The sequence below is a fragment of the Lepidochelys kempii genome, chromosome 1 (genome assembly GCF_965140265.1).
Source record: "Lepidochelys kempii isolate rLepKem1 chromosome 1, rLepKem1.hap2, whole genome shotgun sequence".
NCBI classification, from domain to species: domain Eukaryota; kingdom Metazoa; phylum Chordata; order Testudines; family Cheloniidae; genus Lepidochelys; species Lepidochelys kempii.
This window is the reverse complement of record NC_133256.1, coordinates 235,790,942-235,816,808: the sequence shown is the minus strand read 5'-3', so window position 1 is coordinate 235,816,808 and position 25,867 is coordinate 235,790,942. Positions and strand designations below refer to the sequence as shown.

Sequence of the window (25,867 nt, the reverse complement as noted above, 5' to 3'; positions counted from 1 at the left end):
AGAAGAATAAAAGATATCCACATTCAAACAGGTTTCAGAGTAGCAGCCGTGTTAAGTCTGTATTCGCAAAAAGAAAAGGAGGACTTGTGGCACCTTAGAGACTAACCAATTTATTTGAGCATTAACTGAAACCTTTGCTTTTTGACTGGTTGCATCTGAGTTCCAGTCATTCCTGCTGAGTGCTACTACTTATTCACAATTCAGCCTTGATGATTTTAGAAAACCCAGTGTGTGGCTGGGTGGATGGAGCAACTGATTTTAAACTAGTAAAAGTTCTGAGTGGTTTCTCACGCTCTCTCTCTCCTGTGTTCATATGAGCAATTGAACTGTATCTAAAGTTAAACTGTTTTGATCTTTGACATCTTCTCATTACATCTCTTGTGGTGTGACTAGAATAAACTTTCCCCTAACAACACAATGGGAAATTTAGATTGAATCAGGGAAAAGGTCAATTGTTGTTTGTCTCATGTGCTCCAGTTACTAAATAAAGGAGGAAGTTGAGACATCTTTCTCACTGGAAACAACATGTTCCATACTGTGGGATTCAGAGTAGGGAAAGCTGGAATCTTTGCTGACCTTATAAACTTCATTATCAGCTTATTTCAGATGTTTCATCCCAGTGGTCAGTAAACCCTAGGGATCTTGCTGTTCTGCAACTCTAGGGATGTAGCAAGTTTCCAGCCAATGGTAAGGTCCTGGTAAATATTCTCCTTATCCCTAATTCGTTTGTTGTTATGCCTGCTGAGCTATCCAATAACTTGAGGCTTGGTTCCTTCCCTGCTTCCCATGTCATATCATCCAAACATTCTTAGCCTCCGGAGGGACACTAAAAACCATTCCCATGAACATTTGGAAGATCTGACAGCAATCTACAGTGACATTCATCACTGGGCTTGCTTTTCCTTGGATTAATTTAATAAACCTTAGGTCACAGCTATAGCAAAATGTAACCCCTGAAATCCCAGTACTGTATAAAAGCCTGTTTGCCCTAAGTGTGTGCATTCCCTTGTTTGTTGAAATACTTCCACTGTAAAGAACTAGAGGATCCATTCATCCCATCTGGGGCACAGCTTTCATTGAAGACAGGAGGCCTGATAATGCACTTTCATTGATTTTGCTTATATGCTGCAGGTACATGGTCAAGGCCAAGTTACACCAGCTCTTCGCAAAATCACTTTTACACTAAAAAATATGCTCCCCCCATGCGCCCATTGTAAGATAGAGGGCATAATATGGTGAAAAAAAGCTTGTGAGGCCTTCCAAAATGGAGACATAGTAAAGGCCAAATCTCCTACTTCTTATTTTGCTGCACAAATGCAGCACGAAAACAGAAAATAAAAAGTGAACACTCTGCATGTTGGGGGCTGGAAATCTTCTCTGTTATATACATGCAACCCCACTGATTTAATTGAAGATACACGGGTTTAATGGAGATCTGCATTTTGGCCCATGGGGCCTCATTCGTGCACATATTGGTGATGATATGGAATCCTTGCTCTTTCGGCCCCCATAGTGGTGATATACTATATGACTTATTTATGATCTGTGTGACAAATATTGAAACCCCGTGAAATATCTTTGGAGGAACATATTGTATTAAGGTTATGAATGGTTTATGTATCACTGTGGGCCAGGAATTGTATGCAGCTGTGCGGGAGGGTTGCTTTTAGCTTCTCCAGGAACTAAAAACAATGGATGATGATTTAAGGTGAATCACTCAAGTTGTAAACACGTCTGGAGAAGTACCACCCCCTGGGGTCGTTTGCATATGCATGTTCACACTGGGTTTTCCAGAGACCTACAGACAAAGAAAGGGCTTCTGTCGTAAAAAGGATGCATTTAAACTGACTAGGGATCTTCTTTCTGGTCCAGCAAATGATAGGACCTTCTGTCCAAGGGAGACTCCAACTCTTGTAGAAGGTTTGGAAAGACTCTAGCCTACTAGGGTCCCATGGGGGCTGATGAGTAACTCATGATATTTTTGTGTGTGTTTTAAATCTGTCTATTGTTTTCTCTGTAATGCTTTTACCTTAAGAATAAAGGTGCTTCTTTAGAAGGAGCTGTGCAGTAACTTGTAACTGCTGGCAATATACTGTTCATAGCCCTTGGAGAGAAAGCAACACACAGAGGCTGGCCATTAGGCAAACTGGCTTGCCGTGGATATCACAGTGTAAGGCAGGGAACTGTGCCGCCTTAAAGCCCCTGTCAGGCGGGAGAGAGATGTGAGTCTCATCCAAGAGATGTGACATCTGGGAGCCAGAAACTTTAAATGGGGGACCACAGAAGGTAAAAACAGATCCAATTACCCTGAAACTGTGACAATCTGGATGTCATACTAACAGTAGCATGTGTTAGGACCTGGGGTGAACTGGAAAATGTACCATTTCATGTTCAGGCCTGTGTAGTTGAATGCATAGAAACACCATCCCTAGCAGATTTATATCCAAATGGGCCATATATCTGTTATAGGTATTATTCCTGTGCCTTCTAATGAGCTGCTGATTTTTTTGATTGAATGTCACTATGTACTGAGTTTCAGGCAGTGCACATCAAGGAAGAAAGAGCTGCCAGGCAAACAAACATATACTTATGTACAGTAGCATTAGACAGTGTATGCACACAGATAAGCCTCTTCTCATGCCTCCTCTGTTTCATTGGCTGCTATGTGTTTATATATGTTCGGAGAAAGAGGCATAACTGAGGGCGATTTTTCAGCTCTGGAACAGACGTTACCTCTTCCATATATAGACTGAAACGGCAGTCACCATTTATTTCTGATGGTATAAACTTGAACATGTATGATGGGTTGACAAAGTGCAGTTTACACTTTGCAGTCCAGGAGTCATTTATGGGGCATCTTTTTCCCCTCCATGCTTTTTATATTTCAAACAGGGCTTCTGAAAAGTAGCAGGCAGAAAGGGACACATGCAGAAATTCACCCTTGTAGATGTATTTTACACAGCCTTTAAAAGCCTGTTGTCACTGAAAATTAGTTTTTAAAGATATCTCAATTAAGAGGTCCTCTGTTTCCCATATTGATGATTCTTGTTTCCTCTCCTATGTTATACTTTTCATGTTGCTATTTTTTTTTTTAATTGGGAGGTGCTCCCTTTGTGAGCTTTTAGCTGGATTAAATACTTGCAGCCCTGGAGTTTTAGTATCTGGTTACCATGGAAGAGAGAGACTGTGACATCAGAAGAGCTTGAGCAAAACCAGGCTTAAATGTTCCAGAGGAAATCAATTTTCTACATCATATTTTTCAGATGAATATGAGGAAAGGTCCAGCACCTTAGAAGGGAGACTTGAAGGAAATTGAGAAATTTAAGAACCTTGTAAACTGTTTCAAAACTTCTTACAACATAGCTAATGCTGCAAAACATACAAGAGCTGTCAAATACCAGTTACATGCTCAATAAAACCTACAAAAATTGCTTAATGCTAGTAGCCACTGTGCCATATGAAAGTCGTGCTGTACCCCAAATTGCGTCTTCCACTAGAAAACTCTGTTACTCGAAGTTTCTGATTTCAGCTCAAATAACCATGTTGCTGATTTAACATGAGAGATTTGACCTTGCTTTAGAATAACTGTGCTTTCACAGAATATCTTATTTCTCTGTGTAGATGGATGCAAATCTCAGAATTCAGACATGGATTTCAAACATCACAGAGCACAGTGGTGCTTCATATCTGGAGATGTGACTAGGCCCCTTATAAAGAGAGGACCCTGCCGCAAATCTGAGATTGAGGTTTGGTTTTTAAACACCACCAAAAATGGAGGAGCTTTAAAATCCAGGGTTTGGGGTTGGACCCATCTCCTATATTAGGTGAAAATGATCAGTTTTGCAGGCTTGGCTCTGTGACTATCTCCCAGGCTGACTTGAGTGAATGTCCTCGGTTCAAATCTCCATCAGTAATGATATAGGAATATTTAGAGGTTAATGTCAAAGAGAAGTAGCTGTGTTAAGCAGGGGATGGAAATAACTTCTGTCTCTAAGGCCACGTCTACACTACCCGCCGGATCGGTGGGTAGTGATCGATCTATCAGGGATCAATTTATCGCATCTAGTGTAGACGCAATAAATCGATCCCCGATCGCTCTGCTGTTGACTCCGGAACTCCACCAGGGCGAGAGGCGGAAGCGGAGTCGACAGGGGAGCGGCAGCGGTCGATCCCGTACCGCGAGGATGCGAAGTAAGTGATTCTAAGTCGATCTAAGATACGTCGACTTCAGCTACGCTATTCTCGTAGCTGAAGTTGCGTATCTTAGATTGATCCCCTTCTCCCCCCACCTATGTGTGGATAGTTTTTAAAGGCAGAGAGAGGGTGGGTGGGAGGCTTTAATCCAGACACTGTGGGAAAGGGGAGGTATTCAGAGCAATAAGAATCCAAGGAAAGCTGCCAGTTTTGCCTGGGGTGAATTTCCAAGCCCCACAATGAGCATCCAATGCAACTCAGCTTAATCACTGCAACCATACAAAGAGCATGTGTCTGCAGGAGATTAAGGAGACTGGTAATGAGCTGGGGGATGCTGAGATGGAAATCGTTTGTAGGGAAGATGTTCAGGTTTCTTGTGGGGAAGAATCAGCAACTGGAATGGGGTCAGACCCCTCTTGAGTGAATTTTTAACTAGAGAAGGGCCCCAAACTGTAAAAAATGTGTCTGGAGTTCAAATCTCCCAAAGATTTGGGAATATTTAGATTTTGGAGGTTGGCTCAGGCTCACCTCTAGCTCAGGGTTAAATCTAATCCACTGTGTATATTTCCTGGGTTATAGCTCTCTGATCTGTTTACATATATCTGTATACACAGTTATGAGGAATAAAATCCTGCAGTAGTTCTCTCTGTGCTGGGGTAAAACAGTATATCAGGCTATGTTAAAGCTGAAGCTCTCAAAAGGGAGAATTTTTAGCAAAAGCCTGGCTAATTCATTTTCTTTTGCAATACCATAGCATAGTTACAAAATCCACAAGTTATTAAAAAAGCAAGCCATGGGCCCAGATTCTGCTAGTAATTTATATCCATCTAAATCCAGAGTAACTGGATAAAAGTCAGTGTTTATCTGGATTTATTCTGGTGCAGCTGAGATAAGAACCAACCCTTCACAGTTGTGTGCTCAAAAGCAGAAAAGCACCCTAGCTTTGGGGGGATTTTGTTTGTTTTAAATACACTTCTTGCCTGGTAGGGAGTTATATTTATATCCCACTCTGTTCAAGTACAGCATTTAAATATTTCAGTATCAGGGGAGAATATGATTCATCATCAAGACCATTTTTCTGAGGCAGGGAGTCGGAAACTGAAGCAGTGAGAGTTAAAAATGCATTTTAAAAAATCGTGTTCAGTTGTTGGCTTCCCCAAATTGCTCCCAACCATTTGCACTAAGAAGATCTCACCTAGAGACCTGTGTCTGCCACAATTAGTCAGCATCACTGGGTGTTCTGGCCTGGAGTTATCCACCCTGGAGGAAGGGAGGGAAGAAATAATGAGAAGGGAAAGATTGGGAAAACAAATATTATCAAGGAGTTAAAAAGATCAGCCATCTGAGAGATTTTGCCATTTTTCATTGTATCTTGTTTTTCCAAGGGACCGAGCACCTTTTATCTTCACTTCAGAGATGGAGTATTTCATCACAGAAGGTGGAAAAAACCCACAGCGCTTCCAAGAGTTTGTGGAGCTTTGCTGTCGAGCTTATAATATAGTCAGGAAACACAGCCAATTGCTCTTGAACCTGCTGGAGATGGTAAGAATGTCAGGGATGTAACCAAAAAAACCCCAATCCCTCTTGTTTTCTTTTTCCCCTGTAGCTAGGCTTAGAAGAATTCGATTTTTATCGGTAAATGTCAATTTCATTGTACACCCCCAAACCAATTAATATATATATTTTTACCACTAATAAACTAAATTTACATTAAGGAAAAGTAAGAAAAATGCTGCTTGAGAAGTTACTAGCATTTGACTTAAGGGTCTTTACTTTGTATATTTTGACATGTGATGTGTACAATTTGTTAACCGTTCTAAAGGTTTAACTTTGAATCTCAGTGTCTACTGTCATTAAATAATTTCATGCAGTTGTGAAAATGTAAATCGATAAAACTTGAAAAAATGCTTAAATTTAGGAATCGATGTTATCACTCAAAGTTGTAAAATAATCAAATTCTGCCAAGTCTCTAGTACTGTGATTTAGAGCATTGCCACATTTCCAGGAATTCTTTTTCCCATGCAAATGTTAGTAACTTTATTTAGAGTGCCACCTTTGTGCCTGCAAAACATCATTCTGCCCTCTCTTTTGTGTGAAAGCTAATTATATTGTTGCTGATATTAAAGTTTCACCCTTTTTTTTTTTCAAAATTGAAACATTTTTGTAAGATTTCAACCAATTGCAGAGCAACTCAAATTAAAAGGTTTTCTTTGGTGAATATTTCACCCGGTCCTAATTCCAGGTTTTCAAATAGCCATTTCCTAACTCTGTTCGGAATTAAAGAAGAGAACTAAATAAACTAACCGTACAGAATGTATTATGTTACAATACGCTATGGTGATTGATCTAGGACACTGCAGCCATTACAGTGTTTCGGGAGCCATTATTGTAGAATCCTGTCATGCTTTGTTACTGGGATAAATACAATAAGGAAAGAAGGCTACATAAGGACTTCAAAGAAGAACCAGTTGTAGAGGGCAGCCTTGGTTCGAGTGATAATGAGCTAATTCAGTTTAGAGTAAATGGAAGGATAAACAAAAAATAGATCTGCAACTTGGATCCTTGATTTCAAAAGAACCTACTTAAAAACATTAAGGGAATTAGTTAGGGAAGTGGACTGGCCTGAAGAATTCAAGGATCCGAATGTGGAGGAGGCTTGGAATTAGTTTCTGCAACTTTGATTTAAAGTACCTGAAGCCTGCATCCCAACCAAGGAGAAAAAATTTGTAGGGAAGGGTTGCAGACAAAACTGGATGAGCAGGCATCTGAAACAGGTGATTAAGAGAAAGCAGAAAGCCTACAAGGAATGGAAGATGGGAGGGATCAGCAAGGAAAGCTACCTGTTAGAAGTCAGAAAGTGAAGGGGATAAAGTGAGAACTGCCAAAAGCCAAGCAGAGTTGGACCTTACAAAGGGAATTAATACCAATAATAAAAGATTTTATAGCCATATAAATAAGAGGAAAACAAGGAAAGAAGAAGTGGAACCACTAAGCACTGAGGATGGGGTGGAGATTAAAGATAATCTAGGCATGGCCAAAACCTAAATGAATAGTTTGCCTCAGTCTTTAATGAGGCTAATGAAGAGTTTAGGGGTAGTGGCAAGGTGGCTAATGGCAATGAGGATATGGAGGTAGAAATTACCACATCCAAGGTGGAAGTCAAACTGAAACAGCTTAATGGGACTAAATCAGGGAGTGGGGGGACAGATAATCTCCTTCCAAGAATATTAAAGGAACTGGCATGTGAAATTGCAAGGCCAATAGCAAAGGTTTTTAATGAATCTGTAAAATCAGGGGTTGTGCCCTGTGACTGGAGAATTGCTAATATAGTTCCTGTTTATAAGAAAGGGGGGGAAAGTGATCCAAGAAACTACAGGCCTGTTATTTTTACCTCCGTGGTATGCGAGTTCTTAGAACAAATTTTGAAAGAGAAAGTAGTTAAAGACATAGAGGTGAATGGGAATTGGGGTAAAATACATGGTTTTACAAAAGGTAGATCGTGCCAAACCAACCTGATCTCCTTCTTCGGGAATATAACTGATTTTTTAGACAAAGGAAATGCAGTAGATCTAATCTACCTGGATTTCAGTAAGGCATTTGATAAATCATTACTTACATTGGAGAAGATGGGGATTAATATGAGAGTTAAAAGGTGGATAAGGAACTGGTTAAAGTGGAGACTAAAACAGGTCATGCTGAAAGGTGAGCTGTCAGGCTGGAGGGAGGTTACTAGTGGAGTTCCTCAGGGATTGGTCTTGGGACCAGAATATCAGACAAGAATGATCTTGTAAACTGGAGTAATAGAAATGGGGTAAAATTTAATAATGCAAAGTGCAAGATCTTAGGGACAAACAACAAGAATTTTTGCTATAAGCTGGGGAAGTATCAGTAGGAAATGACAAAGGAGTTGAAAGACCTGAGTGTATTGGTTGATTGCAGCCAATTGTGATGCAGCCGTGAAAAAGGCTCATGCAGTCCTAGAATGCACCGGGTAAGGTATTTTCAGTAGAGACAGGGGTGTGTTATCAGAGGCTTGTATAATGGTACTGAGGCTGAGAGGGGTAATCTGAGACTTTTATTGATTAATGTTTGTAAAGCACTTTCAGCTCTGCGGATGAGACATTACTCAGTAAAGCCCAAATCAAAGGCCCAGTGCAAACAGCAAGAAGCTGGACTGTGCATTGCAGGGCTTCTCTAGGGGAGGAGCAATGGAATCCCCGACTAAGCCTGTGGAATGGTCATATATCGGCTACACAACTGCTACTAAATCCGTAGGGCTCTGCATCACGTGTACCCCTCATACGCAGGAGAGGAGAAATGATAGGTATGGCGGTGAGTGGATCTGCTGTCTTCTCCGCATATTCTTGTTGTGTGGTGGCATGCCAGGAGACTTCACAATGCTGTACTGCATGGCACTAAGGATCATTTGTGCCCAGCACAGGATCCCCAAATCTTACCTCTCTGAGCACACTCTGATGTGCAGCAAAACTGTACTCCTATGGCCAAAATGAAAATTATACATTGCAAAATATGCCATGTGTCTCCCATCTTAAAGCAATTTTGAAGCTAGAACTGGGGCATGCAATGGGATGCCCAGTATGGAGTACAGAGATCATAGACAATCGTATGACTGGAAGGGCTCTTGAGAAGTCATCTAGTCCAGTCCCGTGCACTCCTGGCAGGACTAAGTATTATCTAGACCATCCCTGACAGGTGTTTGTCTAACCTGCTCTTAAAAATCTCCAAGGACAGAGATTCCACAACCTCTCTGGGCAAATTATTCCAGTGCTTAACCACCCTGACAGTTAGGGAGTTTTCCTAATGTCCAACCTAAACCGCCCTTGCTGGAATTTAAGCCCATTGCTTCTTGTCCTATCCTCAGAGTTGAGAGAGAAAAAAATTTCTCCCTCCTCCTTGTAACAACCTTTTATGTGGTTAAAAACTGTTATAATGTCCCCTCTCAGTCTTCTCTTCTATAGATTAAACAAACCCATTTTTTTTAATATTTCCTCCTTTGTCATATTTTCTAGACCTTTAATCATTTTTGTTGCTCTTCCTTGGACTTTGTCCACATCTTTTCTGAAATGTGGCACCCAGAACTGGACACAGTACTCCAATTGAGGCCTAATCAGCATGGAGTAGAGTGGAAGAATTACGTCTAGTGTCTTGCTTACAACACTCCTGCTAATACATCCCAGAATGATGTTTGCTTTTTTTTTTTTTTGCAACAGTGTTACACTGTTGACTCATATTTAGCTTGTGATCCACTATGACCCCCAGATCTCTTTCCACAGTACTCCTTCCTTGGCAGTTATTTCCCATTTTGTATGTGTGCAACAGATTGTTCCTTCCTAAGTGGTGTACTTTGCGTTTGTCCTTATTGAATTTCTTCCTCTTTTCTTCAGACCATTTTTCCAGTTTGTCCAGATCATTTTGAATTGTAATCCTATCCTCCAAAGCACTTGCAACCCCTCCCAGCTTGGTATCATTTGCAAACTTTATAGGTGTATTCTCTATTCCATTATTTAAACCATTGATGAAGATATTGTACACAACTGGAGCCAGAACTGATCCCTGTGGGAGCCCATTTGATAGCTTGACTATGAACATGGACATCTGTGCTCAATGATTCATGCTGGTTACCTGAGAGCTTCTGGATAGATTTTTAAAGTTGTGGTTTTAACCCATAAAGCTCTAAATTGCCTAGTACCAGGTCCCCCTGTGAGACTGCCTCTTTCCCTTTAATACAGTGTGATGGTTGCAGTTAGCAGAGGTGTTGATGCTAGAGCCCCTTTCATATAACAGAGAAGGTGATGCTGGGAGAGTGTTCTGCACAAGGGCCACAGAGCTCTGGAATGCCTCCCGCCCCAGGTCTCTCATAGTTTGGATCAGTTGGCATTCAGGGCACATTGCTGGTTCCATTTGTTTCACATGGCCTTTGAAAAGAAGTATTGGATTGAGCTACAGGCCAGCATACAGCGGTGTGTTAGCGCTTGATTATAAGGTGCAGCTTGGTGGAAGGATGAGTTTGATGGTATTGCACTCTGGTTTGGTGACTGTAAATAACTGACAGGGGAACTCAGCGCCTGTGGATGAGTGTTCTTATTTCTTCTAAGTGAAAGGAAATAAAACAAACATAGGAAGTTGAGTGTGATGGGGTGTATCGTTTGAGGACTCCGGCTAGAGGCCCAGCAATCCTACCACACACACACACCCTGGGAAGGAGCAGTGAAGGTGAGTCTAGGATGACCAGATGCCCTGATATTATCAGGACCATCCCAATATTAGGGACTTTTTCTTATATAGATAACTAATTCCCACCCTGTCCTGATTTTTCACACTGGCTATCTGGTCACCCTAGATGGAGCTTCCAGGCCTGCCTAGAGAGGCCTTGTGGAAGCAGCCAATTAGAGCCCAGTAGACTCCGATAAAAAGAGCTGCAAGGCCTAAGCGGGTCAGTCCCTGGCTGGGACAAGAAGGGTGAGGATGGGTTCTCTGCTCTGACCAGAGGAGCTCAATGGGCTGATCTGCTGGCCCTAGGAAGGAGAAGACTTGACAACTATAACCCTGAGGTAAGGATGAAGAGAAAGGGGCTACATGGGAAAAGGCCCAGGGAAATAGCAGCAGCAAACTGGAGGCAGTGATGCGTGTTTAAAGGGTCCCTGGGTTGGGACCCAGAATAGTGGGTGGGCTCCCCACCAGTCTACTAGCAAAGTGGCCAAAGCCCTGAGAAGGGGACAAGGCTCTGCTGGGAAGCCCAAGTGAAGGATAGGACTTAAAGGGTCCCAGAGATGGGGCTGAGGGCAGACAGTGTGTCAAACACTTTGCTACCCTGGAAGCCATTCATCCATTTTACACTGAGTGACTTGGCCGGAGGGCTGAGCAACTGAAGACCTACAAAGCAAGGTCGACAACCTACAGGGGATGCCTGAGGCAGGAAAGACTGCAGTACCGTCCCCAGCCACTGGGGAGCACTCAAGAGATGAGTGCCTCATCACATTGAGGAAGCCCCCGCTCGTCTCACTGAGGTTTGAAGGGGGAATTTGGCTCCCCCCATGACACAAGCAGCCAGTCAAAACTAAAAGAATCTAAGTGCCATAGTGTGGTGGCATGAAGGTCACTCCAGTACACCACCTTTCTGTCAGGCGTGGTGTCACAAGTTGGTCTCATTAACCAGAGCCATAAATAAGAGCTTACTCAGCTACACCCAGGGACACTTGTCTCTCCCACTCAGTCCAACAAGCAGTTTCTGGCTCCTTCCTTCAGGAGATACAGCTTTCCTGCATCTGTAAATAATCTCTGATTCTGGAACCCATTTTGGTTCCTTCTCTGGGTTACTCCTTTCAGCCCTTCCTTAATCAGGAGTCTCCTTTGCAAATGGGCTGCATTAGTTAGTCCCTGGTTGTTCTCCTTAATCAGGAGTCCCCCCACCTCTCCTCCCTGGAGCTGAGTTCTCTTAATCACTTTCTCTGGTCCTGAAGTAAGAGCTGTCCTCTCCTGAGCTGAGCTATGGGTTAGCCAGCCATAAGGCCTTTGCCAGCTTCTCCCTCAGCTGGTGCCTTTCCCTTAGCCTTTAGGCTTCAGACTGCTCAGCAAGCTAGTATTTCCCTGTTAGTATTCCTGGTGCTTGCCCTGCTAGGAGAGAGGAGGCAGCCTTTATTCTGGTCCCCTTCTCCCAGCTCATTCCCAGCTGGCTGGGGAGAAGGAGGAGGGAGGGGACCCTTGCCTTGCCCTCTCTGCAAGGGTCCTGGCCCTTAAAGAAGCAGTAACAGTATTTCCTCCAGAATACTTCTTATTCCTGGGACTGCTTCCTTTCTCCTAATATCTCCCAGGTCCTTGTATATACAGTTGGGCCTTTCAAACTCTTAAAGGGCCATGCCACATGGGCTGACCATTACGCCCCACTACTCTTAAGGGCAGACTACTCCATCACATATAGTAAAAAGGGTAATTTATAGACAATTAAATAGACGATGGGGTAAGATCTACTTTTGGCTCACTAGTGCAAAATACCAGATGGTAGCAGGAAAGGAAAGATAAACTAACCATCTCATATTTATTTTATGCAGAAAAAGCAGTCTCAAGTTTCCATGATGGAATGTTCTGTGCATATCTGAACATCTGCATCTTGTCTGCATCTCGTTGTCTGAGTTCTGCTTTCTGAGATGTCTATATAAAGTTGTTTTTTTGTTTGTTTTTAAAGTCAAATCTGAAGTTGTATAAGGCCAGTTTCAAAATGTGCAGTGCTTGATTGGAGTTGTAAACTCTATCTGCTTTGAATGGTGAGTAACTGCTAGTGGCGTCCAGCAAATTGTGATTATGAACCACAATATTTTCTGGCCCAGTGTGGAGTTAATTCTTTATTCTCTTGGTGATGAGCAGCATGTTTCCAGATATCAGCAGTACCAGTATATGCTCCAGGGAGTGAAGGAAGAAATAAGCCATGAAGTTCCCATCACTCTGAAAAGCAGAAACATCTGTGGTAGGCCCAAGAGCCTCGCTGGAAGAGTTCAGCTACAAAGCCTGTAGTTTATCAGCTTTCTTCTCATTAAAGAATCAATGTGAACTATAGCAGAGGGTTTCTGGGGGCCATGAGCAGCATTCAACTAGTTAAAAAAATCATGTGAAATCCAGGATTTTCCAGATAGAAATTTCTATATAGACAGGTCTATATAGTTGATTCTCCAAGGAAGCCTAACAAATCAGCTCTCTGCTAAAATGTGAGTAAGAAATAGACAGTCATTACTGAGAGATACAAGATATAGATTCACTGACACTAAGTCACTCTGTGTCCTTGGGCAAATCACTCCATTTTGCCACACCTCGGAAATACCATTTGTAAAATAGAGATAATGAAACTTGCCCATCTTGGTGAAGGGCTTTGAGGTCTGTGTGAAAAGTGCTGTATCAGTACTAGTATAATTAATTGTTTCATGTAGAGATGGGCCTGTCCCACAACTCTGGATCTGAATGCCAATACCCTTGGAGATGTTTGCCATCCAAACTTGGGTCCACCCTTACAGCTGGCCCTTCACTTCCTTTTCACTATGAGCAGATCCAAACATTACCATACTTTGGGGGATTAGAAATCCAGATCCAAATGTTTGTGGCTCAGGCTTATATATAGTTACATCAGATAACTAAAATACCTGTGATGGTCAAGTATTGTAGCCCAAGCCAGCTGGTGCCCAAACATATGTGCACTTGGGACAACCAGTTGGAAAACACCCAAAGTCTTGTCTGATCAATCTCCAGCATCACTGTGTTGGGAACCGTCCTTGTCCCATATGATACAAGAGGAAAGAAACTACACAAAGCAAGAATGATGGAGGGGCTGGATGATCCTCAAGGAACCATGCTGCCAGTGGGAACGGTAGCCAACAGAGCAATGCAGAGAAGCCAGTCCTACCCACACAACCTTCTGCTTCCCTAGCACTTGGGCTCGTCTTTCCCATATCCCCAGGGTAGGGAGTCCAAGCCATGCCACTTGCCTCTGGTGTAAGGTAGTTAGGGCACCAAACTGGAAACTAGAAGAGACATGGATTCTTTTCCCACCTCAACACATAGCATGACATTGGGCAAGACACTTTACCTCTCTGCACCATAGTTGTCCCAGCTATAAAATGGGGATATTTGTACTTTTGTAAACTGCTTGAAGATGTATGGATAAATAATATTATGTGTTTGTAACTGCAAAATATTATTATTGTGCCTTGCCCATTGTCAAGAAAGGTGAACTCTAACTGGAACAGGTGCAGAGAAGGGCTCCTAGGATGATCAGGGGAATGGAGGGGCCTACGTTATACCTGGAAACTGGAAGAGTTTGGCTTGTTTAACCCAGCAAAACAAAGATTGTGAGGGGACATGATTGCTCTCTAGAAATATGTCAGGGGGTAAACACCAAAAAGGAAGAAGAGCTATTTAAGCTAAAGGACAATGTTTGCATAAGAACAAATGGACAGAAACTGGTCAGGAATAAATTTAGGCTAGAAGTTAGAAGAAGGTCTTATAACCATAAGAGGAGAGAGGTTCTGGAACAGCGTCCCAATAGCAGTAGAAGAGGCAAACTAGTGTTAAAATTGATTTTGTTAAATTATTACCAGGATTATCTGATAGGGTTGCGTGTGATAGCAGGGGACAGAACTCGATGACCCAGAAGGTCCCTTCCAGTCCTGTGCTCCTGTGCCCATTTTGTATTTGACAGAGCCCTCCCAACGGAGGGGAGGATTCTCTTGGAAATTAAACCATTTGAATTTCCCTCAGTGATTTTTCAGTCTCCTCTGCGTAATCAGTGTTCAAGCTGTCACAGTTCCAGAAGCAGTCCAGACAGAGCCTGAGACATTAGGCAACATCTCAACCATGGTGCTGAGGAGAAAAGAACCCAAAATATAACCACATTGATTTTAAAAGACAGAAAGAAATAAGGAAAACAAATATCCCTCTTCTCTCCCCCTTTCATTTTACAACAAAAGCTATGTCTCCCTTTTATTTGGTTTAGTCTTCTGAGATCAGTGGGCACTTCTGTCTGCACTGGAAATATATTTCACTGCAGAATGTACATGCTCAAGCAGCAATGGTAAAGTTATATTTGTATTCTTTCTGAGAAATGGGTGGGAAAGATTTTCTCTCTATTACACACAGTCCATCATCTCAACTCGGTGTGGGGAATATGCAAAGTCAGTGGGTTTAAAACATTTATTCGAAACTTTTCTCTTCTTTTTTTAACATTTTAAAGAAGAGACAGGTGTGCTGGACACACTGAACATGTCTAGTTGTCCACTTCTCATTGCACTGCACTGACAATGTTGTTAACTCTCGTTACTATACAAATAAGATTGGAAGGAAGGAAGACTTTGCACTTAGGAAGTGTCGTTCATCCAATAATAATACATAGGACATATTCAAGCCATTTTACAACATATTCTAGCCTACTAATACTTCTGTAGAGGCAAGCAACTACTATTATACCTTTCTTTTGGACTGGGAAACTGAGGCACAGAGAGGCTAAAGGTAACTGGTATGTTGCAACTAAAACTGGGTACATTAACAAAACCAGTTTCTTACAGGTAGGTGTATGTACCTAATTACATGCATTTGAAATAGTGTGACATTGGGGTGTAATGTTTTTATAGGTATCCCTTTAGGTGTAAGGAGTTCATAGAGTAAGGGGAGACATCCATTCTGGTTTAGTGTTGTTTGGTTGGTGGGGAGGAGGTTATCACTGCTGAAGGCGGTGTTTGCAGCCTGCCCTGGAGATCTGTAGGTAGATGCCCTTTGCTGCCTTAAGGAGGCCGAGAGGGAAAAATAATGTTCCTGTGTATACTGAGGTGGTGGACTCCTCATAGAGGGATCAGTTGCAAGGAATTCAATTCATGAGGTCCTGAATCCATTTGAATACACCGTCTTCTGGTGTATCAATGTGAAGAGGTTAAGAATGCATTTCATTCTCCTAATCCGCTCTCTGCATGTTATACCCAGAGTCACACATTGCCCAAATTAGGAGAGGTTTGTAAATATAAATGGGGAGAGTTCTTTCTCTGTAACTCCATTTTTTTTCTAGTTAGCCCGGTCTCATTTAAATTATTTTCAGTGCATTTATTGGATCAATCCTGTTTATTCAAAGATGCTGCATGCAGGGTTGCCTGAGCTGAACAGCATCCAGGATCTGAAGTATGTGTATGATAACCTTCGTCCACAGGACTCAGACCTCCAAGCCACGAGCCACTTTACCAGGTAAAAAACAGACAAGAATTCAGAAAGTATGCCCTCTTTTAGGCTTAAAGAGACGCTGCCAAATTACAAATCATAGGCTTAATTGATCTAGGGAGTTAGTCAACTGAAATCAATAAATTACACAAAAGATTAACTTGTCTCCAAACACAAACACACAAATAAACCCTCTCTTTATGCACATCACTAATAACTCCTTAGATTATTAAAAGAGTTGTTCATACCTAACTTATGTTGCTTACGTTTTTTGCTCAGCTTGCATATTGTAACTACCCTGGTATATTTCTTGTCGACTTCGCTCTAATGCACTGTGACTATGCTGCAGGGTTTGGACTGCAAGCACTTCCAGTGAATGCTTGAATCTTCTAGTTCAAAACGCTTCTTCTTTGAGTTCCGTGAAGAATGTGCTTTTTTGTATTGGTTTTTGTAAAATGTTTGAAAAAGCTTTAGGGAGCAACGTGGCCTTGTTGCTAGAGCACTGGGCCAAGACTCAGGAGATCTCGGTTCGATTCCTGGCTCTGCTGGGTGACCTTAGGCAAGTCACTTCACCTCTCTGTGCCTCGGTTTCTCCATCTGTAAAATGGGGATAATGATATTTTCTTCTTCTTAAGCACTTTGAAATCTACAGATGAAAAGCACTGAATAAGAGCTAGGTATTATTAATAATCGCTTTGCAGCTTGATTGGTATTAGCATAATATGAAGCTTTTAATCTCGGATTCAGCTCGGCTTGGTCAGGACTGAAGGTTAATGGCAGTTTAGCAGTCTGTATGAAACAAGTTTGATCTCAGTTCTGGTTTTTGTGGACAAGCGTTCACCACACAGAAATCCCCACCACAATTGGTGCCTTTGTCTCAATAGATAGGCCACGCACTGAATGGGCTTGTAAGCTGAATGGGCCACAAGTGTTGAGGCCCAGCATAGGGAAAGCTCACATTGTCACAGCTTGTACTGTACTTCCTCTTGGGAAAGAGGACCCCAGAGTATTGCCCAGCACCTTTGAATACAACCAAAGGCAATATTAACATTTTAATACATGAGAGAAGGGCCTGAACCCAAACAATTGAATCAATGCATTGCTCCTCTTAAACTCTCTCTGGAATTATCTAGATCTGCACCTTGATGTCAGTTTGAACTGTGTTGCTCAGGCTTGTCTTTATGATGTGTCAATAACTTTTTAGAACACAGCAGAATCCCCAAGTCCTCATTTTAACCCCCTAGATTTTCCTTATTTCCCCATTGCCCTTTGATTACAGTTTCATTTGTTTTTAATTTCAGCATGACATTTAAGATCAATGTTGATCCCATCTCCTCTAATCCCTACTCGCTCCCATCTCCTCACAATTTAAAGTATTGTCAAGCTGCAGCCTTGTGTACTGCAAGCACAGCGTAAAAACAAGTCCTGTTAATAGTAATGATAAGTAACATCCATGCATCAAACAGGGAATAGATTCCTTAATGATTTCCTCGGAGTATAACTGTATGCTTGCAGTGACTTGAAACAAAGGTCTGATTGTTAGAATTATTGTCAGACAAGATCTTAAAACCCTGGAGAAATGTACAATTTTGCTAGAGTGAATGTTTTTTTCTCTTCTAATGTAAATGAGGTTTGTTTGCACTGTCTGTGTGTGTTACTCCAAGAAAATCCTCTCATTTCATCAATTTAAATAAGCTTCATGGAACCAGTTAACTAATTGTCAGTTTGTCCCTATTTTAAATTTCTAATCATGGTTTAGCACATGTTAATGAACAAGTTTTAACTAACATGTTTGTAAATTTTAATGTGGACAGGATGCCAAGACCTGTTGCTAGTCTTCCTTAAACTTATGACAGCCTCACTCTTCCTGTGGGGTGCTGTGCAACCCAGAATCCCTGTAGTGCTGAGTGCACTCAGCATGGTCCCTTGTGCCCTCAGCATGCCTCCTATTCTCTGGGTTATGACAGCAGGCAACGCAGTGCTGATTACGCTGGTCCTACACTGCTCCTTCACCAACATGTTTCTTCCACAGCCCTTTACTGCCCTTGTATGAAAGTGCAGAATGGGAATGAGAATCCAACTATAGAAACTTCTACTTCTATAGTTTGGTAGCGCTCTATATTATTATTTGTAGTCATTGTATATAATAATGCTTTAAACAATGCTCTCAAAGTACTTCACTAACTTTATTTTTTTCACGACATCCTGTGCAGCTGGTGATGAGCCCTCAGTGAAACTTAGATGGAGAGAATGGTAGATAAGTATTATTATAACCTTTTTTCACATGGGTCAAGTGATTTGTCCAGGATCACATAGCAAGCCAGAGGTAGAGATCCTCGCTCTCTGAGGGCATGTCCATAGTGCAATCATGGGTTGTATACCTAATCTCGGATACCATGCATCAGCATGGGCTTCAGTGTGGGCTGTATAAACCCACCCAGAAAATTGGGTAATTACTTGGATGGGGCACCGAAATCAGTGCTGCTGCAGCTTCAATGCTCCAGTGCCCAAGCTAGATAGATTAAAGCTAGTTTGCGTATGTGTACATGAGCTGCAATCACATTCCATAAATGCAGTGTAAACATACTCTGTCTCCTAGTCTATCTAACTGGAACCCCTTGACTCCATATGTTACTTTGTCTTTATTTTCTTAACTATTTGAATAAACCCGTTCATTATTTTTAAAAAGTCCCTGTCATGGGATTGCTGGCCCCTTTAAGAGAAATCTGGGTTAAAGCTGTCCTAAAAGATCTAATTTAAAGGGACTGAGCTTACCTAGGCACTTAACTGAATAACAAACACCTGAGCCTGATAAAAGGTCACTGGGCTCAATTGCAGAGAGTTGCTCACAGAGAGAAGCTCTCATAAGGGAGAGGAGCTCCCAGAGACTAAGGAGGAGGCAGTGCAACCCATGCGCCAAAGGGAAGAGACTTCATTTCCATTTAATAAAAAAGAACCCCATCAGGGGAGTTTTCTTACACCCCTTCAGATTGTGTAGAATTTTTAAGGGGCCCTGAGAGAAGGGAAAGTGAGATAGATAGTGCCTGCAGCACTAGCTCAGCAAAGAGGTGCTACAGGGCAGGCACAGATTGTGACTAGTGGTACCAGCAGTGGGATTCTGAGATCCTCTCCCATCCAGGAGGGATGACCAAGCGCCACAGTGCAGACACCTTCCTTGGCTGTGAAATTTTTATCCTCCCATGTCAGCATATGGAGGGGCAGCCACAGCTGTTGGAGTTCAGCTCCATTTGGGGGGGAGGAGGAATGTCTGAGCAGCCTCAGAGGGCTGTGAAGGAGGTTCCACAATGGTAAAGAGTCAATTGTCATCGACACCGAAAGGGAAGGCAATGATTGTAAAGCTGGCCTGGTTGCACTGAGCACCAGAGGAACGGGGGAGAGCCAGGATGCCAAAGACACCCTGCCAGAAACTGCTGGCTATTATGAAGTCTGAACAAAAGACCGTGGGGATCTACTTTTGGGGCAAGAAAGTGTGATGACCCATGGACAGTCTGTCTTGGTTGTGGGAAGAATGATCACATAGAAAGATGTTGCCCTAAGGTAGATGCAGTTTAATTATGAGAAAGATAGAGCCTACAAGACTAGGTGAATATGGAGTAGTCCAGGAAATCAGTCTGAGCATGTAAAATTAAAGGTAGGCAGATGGCTATGGGTTTCAAGCTTCCCATTGGTTAGGGTAGATACCTTCACGCTACTCTCAGCCCTAGAGATGAGAGTTTGGGGATCTTGAATTATTTGGTAAAGGAACCAGGTCATACTGAGGAACCAGAATGGGTTCCACTCAAAAGAAGGGTTCAACCAGCTAACCTCGAGGACAACAGGATTATGGGGTTGAGCAAGCCAGAAAAAAGACTCCAGGGATCTGAAGGTCCAGGGAAATGCTGGCAACAAGAGCTATGATGTGACTGTAAAACAAATCTAAAAGCTGCAGGCCTCGATGGAAGCTTTCTATCAGGATTTGGATGACTGGGCAAAAATTCATGAGGCCCAAATCACAGAAATTAGGTGGAAATATCCCAGGCTTTGGAGAGTCTAGCTACACAGCTGGAATGAACCAAGCAAATAGAAGCAGACCTTGAAAGGGCAAAGCAAGCATGGGAGAGTGAATGTGAAAGGCTGACCAATGAGATTAAGATGCCTCTACCTGGTAAAAGAAATACTTTGTACTCATGGAAGGAAGTGACAGAACCACAAGTCAGCTTGAAAAGTGTCTCAGGACAGCAAAATCAATTAGAGAACAAGTCATTTAAGCCAGAAGATAAATTGGCAGACCTGGGAGCCCACATGCAGATGACACAAGAGTCACTGCAGGAAGAGACCACCAGAAACCGAGTCTCATTACCCAGCTGGAAGAGTTAGAGGATGAAAAGAAGTACTTAAAGGAACAGATGTGTGTAGGAGCCAAGTTAAATCTTGAGAAAGAAGTCTCCAAACTAAAAGATAGACTTTTTCTCTTGAGACCAAGCAGTTACTCCAATTCCTCTTGTCTATCACAGGGACAAATGAGAAGAACTGAAATAGAAGTGAAAGAGAGAGAGACTTTTCACCAACCCCCTCTTCTTGAGCAGAGCAATGGAGAAGTTGGGGCTAGAGAATGTCAAGTCTGCCTTGGAGCAGCAAGTTACCCAGATGGAAAAAGAGCTGGAGACTAAGCTCCAGGAACTGATCATTCAGGGACTAGCTCTATGCACCCTGGCAAAAGAAGCTGGTTTGGGTAGGGGGGTGGAAACTGGCCCAGGAGTGCAGGACCAGGGTGTTGAACCTGTGTAGAGAGAGGTGATAAGATGGTAAGTACAGAAATGAATTACTGGGGGGCTTGTAAAGATACAAAGACCTGCCAGGCCTCCAGAAAGACCTTCTAAGAGGAACAGTTGGTTATTTTACAAAGGTCTGGGTAACCTGTGGCACAAACACTAAGGGTATATCTACACTGCGTGTAAGACCAGGGTTTGAACTTGGGCTCAGACCTAGTTCCCCTTCCGTCTAAACACAAATTTCTCTAACCCAGGGCTTGGACCCAGGATCCCATAAGACTGAACAGTCTGAGCCTGAATCAAGCCAGGACCCAGGGTTCAAGCCCTATTGCTTCGCCATGTAGACACAGCCCCACTGGACTTGTGCTCAGGGAGTCCACCAAAAATATCCCACAATCCCATGCGCCAATTTTCTTTGTCCTTTGGACAGTCAAGTTTGGTGGACAGTCAAGTTTTCCCACATTGCACCACAAACTAAGGGCTAGAGCGGCCAAATTTTGGGAGGGTGCTAGGAAGTCCGGGATATGGGTGGTTGGACTCAGCCCCACATAATGCAGTCTAGATGCTGGAGCACCAGGCTGGGACCCAGGGTTCAATAATTCCTAACGTGGGATTACAAATAAGTGTAGACACTTGAGTCCTAGATTAACAAACCCAGGGTCTGCTAACTTGAGTTCTTCTAACCCTAGGCTTCCATTGCAGTGTAGACATACCCTAAGATCACATGAATGACAGAAGCTACAATAATGGCAGTAGCTACACAGCAGTTCTCTAGAGTAGTGGACTGCAGTGAACTGGAGGAAAAGGCTGCTACTGCTGATAGGAACCAGGCTGAAATCCTGGAACTGCAGAGGCAGGTGACTGAGGACCATAGTGGCACCCAAGTCCTGGTCACATCATATTTTACTTAGGAAGACAAGAACATTGCCAGAGATATAGTGGATTTCCTGGTTGCAGCTGAACAGGAAGTTCCCACCTGACTGGAGAACATGACCAAACATTAGCCATTGTGAAGCCTACCTTTTGGTACAGAGTGGCACTGGGGGGATGAGGAAGGTATGTCACCTGGTGGCTGGTCCTTTTAAGGGGAGTCTGGGCCCAGGTTACCCATGACAAGCTAATTTAAGGGAGCACATGAAATAGCTGCCTATAGTGTATCCCTGCCCTAAACTCAGTTTGAGCCTTGAAACTCAGTTTGATCTCCTCCCCTTTCCCATCCCTTCTCTACCCCCAGAAAACATTTTATCCACAGAACAGGAAACCCTTCCTACTCCTGGAAAGAGATCTCCAAGTTTGATTAACAGCAAAGTGCTATCTCCCTCAAATGTCCCCATGATGTGTGACATTTTAAAAAGTGTTCTTAAAATGATTTATAATTATTTTAAATAGATTAAAATTGGTTCCATGCTATGACTGAAGCGTTTGAATTCATTGCAGTACACAAGCAACCCCACTGCTCCTGCCCATGAATGAGAGCTGCACAGTGGATCTGAAGATTACCAGAAAATTAGCAATTCACATCTTTGAAAGCTTGACAGCAGGGGAGATGCTAAAGAGGTGTTATCTGTTTACTTTATTTATTAATGGAATAATTTATTATGTACCCATCGCTGCACAGGTATGCGTGTAGATTCCAAACCACAATACCAAGGACTGCAAAACTAGACCACCCTCATAACACAAATCCTCTGCCAGTCAGACGAATGCCATTCCCCAGCTGGCAGCATATCCCTCGGCAATCCATGCCCCAGCTAGCTAAAACACCAGTGGAGGTTGATGACATCTGAAAGGGCAGAGACAAAACTACCATCTCAAAGTGTGCTCGCAGATGATTCACAGCAGCAAGCAATAATCACAGTGTGTGCATCGCAAAGGAACAAAGGCAAACTTCTTATTCTCCCCTGCCAAGCAGCCTCCACTGTAAAACGACAGGCTGAATAGATGTATCCCGCACTACATTCTAGGGAAGGCCAGGAGATGGGAAATCTTCAATATAATATATATAACCTGGATTTGTGCTGGAAATGGCCCAACTTAATGATCACTTTAGATAAGCTATTACCAGCAGGAGAGTGAGTTTGTGTGTGTATGAGGGTGGGGGGGGGGGGGTGAGAAAACCTGGATTTGTGCTGGAAATGGCCCACCTTGATTATCATACACATTGTGAAGAGAGTGGTCACTTTGGATGGGCTATTACCAGCAGGAGAGTGAGTTTGGGGAGTGGGGGGGGACGGAGGGTGAGAAAACCTGGATTTGTGCTGGAAATGGCCCAACTTGATGATCACTTTAGATAAGCTATTACCAGCAGGACAGTGGGGTGGGAGGGGGTATTGTTTCATGGTCTCTGTGTGTATATAATGTCTTCTGCAGTTTCCACGGTATGCATCCGATGAAGTGAGCTGTAGCTCACGAAAGCTCATGCTCAAATAAATTGGTTAGTCTCTAAGGTGCCACAAGTACTCCTTTTCTTTTTGCAAAGACAGACTAACACGGCTGTTACTCTGAAACCTTCAATATATTGGTATTCACTGCTCTACAACAGGCCCCAGACAGCAGGATGATTATTGCCCTAAATGGATTTCTGACTAAGATCCTATATACTCTCTGTGGAAAACAGACCAACTCATTTTTTCTTTCTCGTGGGCTCTACTGAAATTGAGTCAGTTTCAGTCCCATGGTTACATATTAGTAAGAGGCTAAGCTGGCTCTGCACCTGGCAAGCTGATTCTTAACAGTCAGGGTCAGGGTAAGGAAGAGGTGTGTGAAGCAGTAAAATTGACAGGATGGGCGGAGTCGCTGAGCTGGGTTGGGAGAACTTGCAAATGAGTTTTCATGCTCATGTACATCCTTCCCTTTTCTCTTCCACTCACAGGGCCTATTAGGCTTACTGAAGCCCTAGACTTGTAGGGATGACTGCAGCATTGCTGTCAGGTGTTGAGAGAAAAGTCAGGATAAGGTTTTTGATATGGCTTAGCAATTCAGACTTACTTGATACATTTGCGGGATGTTGGGGATCCAGGTTGTGTGTGTGTGTTTCTCTCCATAACGCTTGATTGCCCTTGAAGGTAAATCTTCAAAATGAGTTGTTCTGTCACAGGGCGTGTGACCTCTTTCAGGTCCTCTACAGAGGCCCAACCATCATTCCTCCATAGAGTCCAGGAGGAACTTCACGTGTGCAGTAACTCACAGATGTCCTCCTCAAGGGAGTCATGATTGTGTGTTTGGGGGTGCCTAGCAGCTACTGCCGCAATTTGCAAAAGAGCCTTTGAACACCTCAGCCTGCATGGCAGACTCTCCAGAGGCTTTCTTATGAGGAATTTCACTTCATCATACCTGATGATGCCATGAGACAGTCTTGCTGATCCTACTGTACGGTGGCAGGTCCTGTCCCAGCTGGAAATAAAAAGCTTTCCTGGAACATTTCAAAACTTCAATAATGGGTTCAGGTTTAACACTAAAATTAGGCTGAAGTCTGGGGCAAAGGATTCTTACTTTATATATAAGGCCAAGATTTGCATTTGTGGCTGGAGATTTTGAGTGCCTCTGTTGTGAGATCCCATGAAGAGGGCCTGGTTTGCAGAAAGCACTGGGCACCCACCTTTCCCCAATTGGTCACCCAAAAATTGAGCACCCCAAATCACTGGCTACTTGGGGAGATGTAGGCCAAACTTTATTTGCCCATCCCCACTTCAGAGAACAGCCGTCTAAGTCTCTGCACACCCTGACTTGTGTAGGAGTTTAACAGTTCCTTAGGAATGCTGAGAACCACACATGAAATCCAAATTTAACTCGGCCATTAGGAGGCATAAAATTGGTATATGTGAATTACACTGAAAACACAACTCACTTTTCTGAAAAGCAGGCCAGAAACTAACCTGACTCCTAAAGGGATACTGTTAAGAGGAAAATTAAAATTTTGCCTGAAAATTGTGTGCCAGCTACAGTTACAAGATTACTAGAAATAAAATCAGCCCTCTGTTTTTTTCATTTTTATTTGCACATTTGTTAGCACTTTATGTATAGTCAGTGTCACTCTTTCCCTATATAGTCCAGTATATGGATCTGTACTGGCAGTGCCTGGCAACCCCGTGGAGCATCTATTGACTACGTGTGGGTGAAGGGGTCCCCAGCACAGAACCAATTGCCTGATCAGAGCCCAAGCTTGTTTGCCTGTTGCAGAGAAGACACAAACATCAACAGAAGAGCAAAAAAGACCTTCCAGCACATCGTTTTTAATGTGTTAAATGAGTTGCTGCATTTTTTCTATATATGTATAATTTTTTCAAAAATGTAGTTGGTAGCATCCTTTTTAAGTATTTAATAAAGTAAATATTTTTTCAAGTATAAAGTAAAGGTTTGTGATTAGCAGTCTACAGGTTAAAATCATTTGAAAGGTTTAATGGGCCCATAGAAAGAACAACAAGCCATTAAAGAGACGAATTGCCTGAATTATGGTCCTCTGATATCAGCTGCTCTGCAATAGTGATATTGTCTGAATATCAGGTTGGTTGTACACTGTAAGCAAAGGCATGTGTCATACAAGTTAGATTAAACTGAATAGTGTTTAGCTGTAAAATTAACATTATTCTCTTCCAGTAATACTCTGATTTTTCTGGCTGCTTTTCTATATTATAGTAGAACTACAGATTCCACAACCCAAATCACATGCCCGTGATTTATCAAGTGATTAAACTACACTTTAAATATAATACTCTTTTCCTTAGGAACTAAAGAAAGAAAAGTTTTACAACCTTGGATGTGGCCCAATTAATCAGCACTGTATTGATTTTCCAATAATATCCTAAATTAAGATTTATTTTCTTGTTTTGCATGAGACTCCTAAATTGTTGCGTTTATAAAATGGGCTGTGTTTGCCTCTTTGAAGAAAGCTTATTAAGTTGATAATTACATTGCCTTATTGGAAGATTATTTTCCTCATATTACATTAAGAAAAAATATGTATCTTCAACTTCCACCCTTACTCAGTTTAATGTGGCTAATCTCTACATGATAAATTGCACAACATTTGAGTTAATTCTGCATCTGAGCCTCTTCTTTGAGGTATGACTGCATTTGTGAAAGATACCAGAGTCTTCAGCCTGAATGTCAGAGGTCATGCAAACTTAGGTCTCAGTTCAGAAAAATCGGGTCTCAATTCAGAAAAGTCTTGCTTTTCCCAGTATAGCCCAAGCACA

General features: G+C 42.5%; 1 protein-coding gene across 1 annotated transcript in view; it reads left to right on the top strand.

Annotated features, from left to right (window-relative positions):
* Window positions 1–25,867, top strand: part of PIK3C2G (phosphatidylinositol-4-phosphate 3-kinase catalytic subunit type 2 gamma) — a 278,348-nt gene that overhangs the window by 188,144 nt on the left and 64,337 nt on the right. The window contains exons 24-25 of the mRNA XM_073335036.1: window positions 5,580–5,736; window positions 15,818–15,927. Coding sequence (XP_073191137.1) covers window positions 5,580–5,736; window positions 15,818–15,927 — 267 coding nt within the window. The remainder of the gene's footprint in view (window positions 1–5,579; window positions 5,737–15,817; window positions 15,928–25,867) is intronic.